Source organism: Ailuropoda melanoleuca, chromosome 17 (assembly GCF_002007445.2).
Source record: "Ailuropoda melanoleuca isolate Jingjing chromosome 17, ASM200744v2, whole genome shotgun sequence".
NCBI classification, from domain to species: domain Eukaryota; kingdom Metazoa; phylum Chordata; class Mammalia; order Carnivora; family Ursidae; genus Ailuropoda; species Ailuropoda melanoleuca.
The window spans coordinates 2,170,103-2,176,182 of record NC_048234.1 but is presented as its reverse complement, the minus strand read 5'-3'; the positions used below and the strand labels follow the sequence as shown (position 1 = coordinate 2,176,182).

Here is a 6,080-nt window from a genome sequence, read left to right as displayed (position 1 = left end):
GCCCAGGCCCTTGGTCTGAGACTTGTGGCTGGTGACGGGCTAAGTCTTTTTATGTTTCATCTTCCTCCTACCCAGCCCAAACCTCCTGACAGTCAGGGACCAAACGCCAGGGTTTCTCGACCACACACAGCCGAGGTCCTGGGACCGGCTAAGTGTGGGCGAGACTCCCCTGTGCATCCTGGGGGCCAGGGACGCCATGGAGGCCAGCGTCCCCGGCTTCCACTCACTAAATGCCAGGAGCACATCCCCCTATGAAAGCAATCAAAAATGTCTCCAGATGTCGCCAAATGTCTCTTGGGATGGAAGATCCCCCCTCCCCCCAGTTGAGAACCACTGTGCCACCCCAAGTCTCCCGTGCCCCCTCTGCCCTCCCCAGTTGCAGACAGAGGCCAGGCAGGGGTGGAGGCCATTTGACAACAGGTTTACTCGGCCTTGGCAGGAGGGATGCGTCTGTGGGAGGCCAAGGCTTCACAATGTTAAATGGAGGGATAGCATGCCAGCAGGCTGACTGATGTGGTCTCAACTCTAAAGGGAGGGACTTTTCTAAAACACCCATTCCCGGATTCCCAATCAGTCACAAGAGGGCCAAGAGGAGCTTCTGGGGCAGACAGCCCCCGCTTTCCGAGAACAGGCAGGAGGGGGTGTGGGAAGGGTGGTGTGGGGAGGGGATTCTTTCCTTCTGTAGATATTTTCCTGGAACCAGTGGCTGCTCCTGTCTGATTAGTTGAGGGCTGGGGGGGAGGAGCTTCCCAGTTGTGGGCGCCTGGGTCCCTGGCGGCCCTCTGATGCAGGGATTGTGGGGACCTCTGGGCTTGGGCTCTGGAAGCCTGAGCCTTTGGGACTGGAACTAAGGGGCTGGCTGATCCCCTCCGAGGAAGTGGAGGTTATGGGTTCGTAGTCTCGAGAACCAGCGGCCAGGAGGTTGTCAGTGTCTTCACTTGTTCTTTTTGCTTCGAGGTGGTAACGGGACCTGAGGGGAGACAGAGAATGGGAGGCCTGGGCAGGGCAGAGCAGGGCGGAGATGGGGCAGGGACGGTGGGGGAAGGTCCTGGGGGTTCCGCAGTGGTGAGGCCGTTTCTGCCCTTATCGCCCCCGCCCCCCGCGTACCCCCGGACTCACTCCACCACGAGGCTCATAACACCCAACAGCAGGGCAGCTACTAAGACCGAGAGGAGCAGAATCCTGGCTTCGCGAAGATCGTGACTTCCTGCAGGGAACCCAGGAAGCAGTGAGTGATCCCGGGGACCTCACTAGTCGTCGCGGGGCGGGGGGGGGGCGCTGAGAGCTCAGAGACCCGAGCGAGGGGAGGCCAGGCCGAGGGGTAGAACCTGGGAGGCAGCGCTTTCGGGGCCAGCAGCGCACCTTGAACTCCTGGCAGGTGGAGCAGTTATACAGGATGGTGCTGCCCCCTGCAGGCGACAGCGGGACCACAGCTGGGGCGGGGAAGCCCCCAGATCCCGCCTTCCAGCCCCCCCCCCACCGCCTCTGCCCCAACTGCCAGGCTCTCCTCGGGTACCCCAGGTGCCCCTGTCCTCACTCCTCTTTCCTTTTCTACTCACGGCAGGCGGGCGCGCAGAGAGCTGAAACCAAAGACAAGGAGGGGTGGGGGGAGGGGAGACGCTCAGCCACGCCCCCTTCGCCCCAGAGCCCAGGCACCCTCCCCATCCCTGCCTGCGTCAGTACCTTCCCTGGTGTACGCGGGGAGCCTGGTGTGTTGCAGCCAATGCCAATATAAACGGAGGGAGGAAGGAGACCCTTTGATCTCTGGGGAGACAGCAGCGATTTTGCAGGGCGCCTCCCAGGGCAGGCTCCCCTCCCCCCTCCCCCCAGCACCTCCCGGAACACACGTTCCCGTCTCCACCTGCCCACCACCCTTCCCTGCCTCCCCCACCTCTACGTCCCCTCCCCGCTGCCCCTCCGAGCCCCTGGGTCGTGCCTGACCCCTTGACCTCACCCATGACCCTCAGGACTCTGTGAGTCTTCTCTATGACTTTGTTCATGGACGCCTCATCTGCGGAGACGGGCAGGGACCTGTGATTCTTCCCTGACCTTCCCAGGGCCTGAAGCAGCTCTCCCACCGGGAGAGGCCGGTGTGTCCCGGGAGGGCTGTGGACTGAGGGGGCGACTGAGGGGCCCGGCTGGGAAGCCACAGGCTGCCCCACTCCGGGTGCGGTGGCGACTGTTGCCCGGCCTGTCCCTGGACGTCTGAGCTTACCTAAGGCAAAGGCCGGGAAGCTCCAGGAGGCCCCACAGTTCTTCCACAGAACCTCCACTTGGCTGCAGAGTTGAGCCAGGCGGCCTGACAAGTCACGGGCTGGGAGGTGGCAGAGAACACAGCCCTGGGCAGTTGCCAGGAAAACCCCACCCAATGCCAGCACCCACATGAAGCCTGCTGGCGAGTGGTGGACAGGGGCCAGCCCCACTGAGGCTGGGAAGGCCTCCGAATGTTACGATCCTGGTTCCAACTCTTTGCCTGGAGAGCCTAGCGTGTTCCAGAACAGTTGGGGATTCTAGAATATTCTGGAATGGTGCGACTGGTCCATCTCTGGCTGGGGCAAAGGGGAGTCCCAAGGGACTGAGGACCAGAAGAAGACTGGGCAGACAAAGCAGGGTTTCTGCTGCAAAGGCGACCGCAACCCCCCACCCCCCGGCAACCTGGCCCTCAGCAGCCTTGACAAGTTTGAGGTTCCACAAAGCAATTTTATTTTTCTTCTTGTAAATCATGACCAGCGATAATGAGTGAGTGACTCCCCAGTGAAGAAGTTGTGCATGAGTACCCCATTCCTCAGGGACCCAGAAATCCCATCCCTTCCCCTATCGTCCCCCCACTCTCCCCACCTCTTCTCTTCATCTCCCCTCTCCCTGGGCAGCCTCAGGCCTTCCCAGCCAGCTCCTAGCAACATGCCCATGGTTGCCTTAGCAACGGAGAGTTCTCTCCCGGCCGGCCGCCTGGGCCCAGTGACTTCTCTCACCTTTCACCAGGAAGATCCGAGTGACTCAAACTTCGGCAGGCCCCTCCTGCCTACGTGGTGATGTGAACACACATGCATGCGCGGACACACAAACCCCCTCTGATTAAACTACTAATTCTCAATCTGCTCACACCCACACCACGCGCATCCCTGGTGCTTAAAGAGTTGCTGGGCAACCCCAAACAGGCCTGGACACGCAGAGACCACAGAAAGACCGGCACACAGATACTGTCTCCGGCAACGCAGACGCAGAGACCCACACGTCGGTCAGACACACTGGGTGACACCCATGCGCACGTGAACGAAGTAAAGCCAAGACCCGAGAAGATGCCGCCCTCTTCCCAGTGGCCAACGCCATCAATATGGGGCCCTTGAAAACACTTAGGTCTCTAGAGTCTGGGGCTCTAGCCCCATAGTAAATGAGGATTCTACTAGCTCCCTTGTGCCAACCTAGGGTAGGCTGTAGCCTTTGTCTTGCTCAGTAAGTGACCTGAGACACAGCCAAGAATCCCCCTTCTCATATTCCAGAATGTTCTGGTCTCTCTTTGGTCAGCCCGGGCCAGGCCATTCAGGGGTAGGAGAAGCCACGGTCCAGGAGACCACGTTACAGCAATCCAAAGTTCTTCTCCCACACTTCAGTGTCCCTCCAGGGTCCTGTTAGGTCTAGCCTTGGCAGAGAGGTGTCCCTACATTTCTAGAACCTTGAATACTGAGCTCCAACAAGGAGATGCCGGAGGCTGCCACCCTCAAGCAGGAACAAGCCTGGGAACCTTCCCCACCCCTCCCAGGATTAGCACCAGTCCAGACCCTTTACGTGGCTTGTGAGGCCTCCGCGGGCCTCGCGGGCTCAGACTTGGGAATTGCTGCCCACGCCTGGGCTCCAGTCAGGTGCAGCGGGACCCCTGAGTCTCACAGCTCCAGGGGCAGAGCTAAGAAGAATCTTCACGGGGGCCTTCATTCCCTTTGCTGTCCATCCTCTCCCCCCACCCCAGTCGGACGGGAGGGCCATGGGCTCAGTGCCGCACAAAGCGAAGAGATCGAGAGTTGAGCAGGTCTTCAGGGTCAGGGAAGACGGAATCTAGACGGAAGCCGTGCTCCAGGGCCACCCGCAGCACCTCCTCCAGGAAGCCCGGCGTGCCCACCACCTCCCGTAGCTCTCCCGGCTCCCCAGTCCACAGAGGCTGCAGCCCCAGTCTCCTATACTCCACCTCGGGGAGTTCCGCGGGACAGGGGGCCCACTCCAGACGGAAGTGTGGGCCTCCCTCTGCCCTGTTCTCACCGGCCACCCCAAATCGCGCCCGCATGGCACCCAGGCACTCGGCGTCAGTGCAGAAGATGTTGGCTCGGAAGGTCTCCACCCGCACGGAGCTCAGCTCATAGTGGTGTGGGCCCCGGCGAGCAGAGAAATGCACCAGGCGGGGGCTGGCGTCTACATCTGCGTGAAGCAGGGCGGCTGTGGGTACGGGGCTCCCCCGAGAGGTCTCCAGTTCCCGCAAAGCATCCAGGAGGGGCTGGATCTGGTAGAAGTCAGCCTCTGCTCTGAGAAGAGCTGTCTCCCCATACCCGCGGGGCAGGTCCAGGCGGCCCAGCCGCAGGAAGTTGAGAATGTGCCGGAAGGCCTTGCCATCTCTGTCGATGAAATAGTGGCCGCCTCCCTGGGGGTTGAGGTTGGGGGGTATGGGGGTGCCGGCCCTAAACATGGCCCCCAGCATGGAGTCTGGGAAGCGAGTCAGGGTCTCCAAAGTGGTGGAATATAGTGTGCCCCCCACATTCAGGGTCACAGGGCCCCCAAAAGAGGGGGGCGAAGAGGGCACAGGAGGAGGCGAAATTTTGGGGAGTACAGGAGACACCGAAAGAGAAGAAAAGGCAGAACTCCCCGGGTGTGGGCAGAATTGGGTCATAAAGTTCAGACTGTCTCTGGGTTGGATGCACAGGTTGGAGCACAAGGCGGTAAGATCTGGGGCTCACCCCAGCTACCTTGGTAGTGGGGGACGGTTTCCGGTCACAGACACGGCCGAAAGCTTGAGAGAACGGTTGAAAAGCACAGAAGCCAGAGAGGGCAAAGAGATTGCGGTCCAGACGCATTCGATTCTGGGCGGAGGGTCAGCAATTCCTCTCTGAGCTCTTCAGACAGCGGGTTTCCGGAATCTAACCAGTAGGTGACGGCGGCGAGCACAGGCCGACACTTGGAAGGACCCAGCTGCCGAGTTCTCGGGGAAATCAATGCTGTCGCCGCGGGCGAGTCCACGCACGGCCCCGGGGGCCAGTCGCAGGCCAGGCCTGGCCCGGCTCCGGCGCGGGTCTCAGGAGACGGAGGCGGGGCTGACGCGAGCGGGCGGCGGAGGTGCCTCCCTATCCGCCGGGGAGCGGGGATGCGCGCTCGGCGCGAGCCGGGACCACCGGAGGACTCTGCTGGAAGCGGGCGGGAGTCTCGGGACCCGGACGCCGCCGCCTCCCCGGGTGTCGCCGCAGCTGCCGCAGTCCTCTCCGCCCCCAGGAAGTGGCTAAGGGCAGCGGCCGGGGACCCTTTAAGAGACAGCTCCGCCCCCTTGGCGCCCCGCCCCCCGCCCCCGCGGGGCTCGCGCGGCCTGGGTGGAGGTGGGGGCCGAGAGTCTGGAACTGGAGAGACGGGGCGGACGGGGCGGACGGGCCGGACTGGCGGACGCGGCAGGGGTGGGGTCCGGAGCGTGACTCAGGCGCGTCGCTCCGGATGTGGCCGCGGCCGCCCCGCAGGCTCTCAGGTGTGCCCGACCTCACGTCTGCAGCTCGGCCCGGGGCTCGAGGCCCGGCCTTCCCGGGCTTGGGGGCGGTGCCCTCCCGGTCGCTCCCGTCGGGAATTCCCGAGGGGGCAGGTGCTGAGCCGACGCATTCCGGGGATGCCTCCGGGCCGGGGTGGCCGGAGCCAGCCTCTCCGTCCCGGCCTGACGCCAGCTGCCCCCTACGGGAGGCCGGCCCCCCAGCCCACGCGGGCGGCTTCTACCCGGCCGGACGCGTCTGGCCACGTCGCCCGAGCCCGAGAGCCCCGCCCCAGGGCCGCCCGGTGCTAGAGCTGCGGCCGACGCCCCCACCTCACTGTCCGGGAGTGGCCCTCGCGTGACTCGAGCTCGC

The 6,080-nt window shown here is 63.2% G+C and overlaps 2 protein-coding genes across 7 annotated transcripts; both read right to left on the bottom strand.

Moving 5' to 3' along the window:
- Positions 1–386: 386 nt before the first annotated feature.
- Positions 387–2,534, bottom strand: TMEM95 (transmembrane protein 95). 6 transcript variants are annotated; one of them, XM_019805100.2, is made up of 7 exons: positions 2,216–2,534; positions 1,955–2,011; positions 1,684–1,764; positions 1,560–1,580; positions 1,329–1,409; positions 1,120–1,207; positions 387–970 (listed from the first exon to the last, which is right to left on the bottom strand). In XM_019805100.2, the coding sequence occupies exons 1-7, from the start codon at positions 2,382–2,384 to the stop codon at positions 721–723; spliced, it is 747 nt and encodes a 248-aa protein (XP_019660659.2). In that variant the 5' UTR covers positions 2,385–2,534; the 3' UTR covers positions 387–720. The 6 variants fall into 6 exon arrangements, with proteins under 6 accessions (XP_019660659.2, XP_034503031.1, XP_034503029.1 ...); XM_034647140.1 differs by lacking the exon at positions 1,955–2,011; XM_034647138.1 differs by having other exon boundaries at positions 388–970; positions 1,955–2,534.
- A 145-nt stretch (positions 2,535–2,679) lies between these two features.
- KCTD11 (potassium channel tetramerization domain containing 11) lies at positions 2,680–5,487 on the bottom strand. The gene has a single exon (XM_011231332.3). It carries the CDS (start codon positions 4,871–4,873, stop codon positions 3,986–3,988), a length of 888 nt encoding a protein of 295 aa, XP_011229634.1. The 5' UTR covers positions 4,874–5,487; the 3' UTR covers positions 2,680–3,985.
- Between the last annotated feature and the right edge of the window lie 593 nt (positions 5,488–6,080).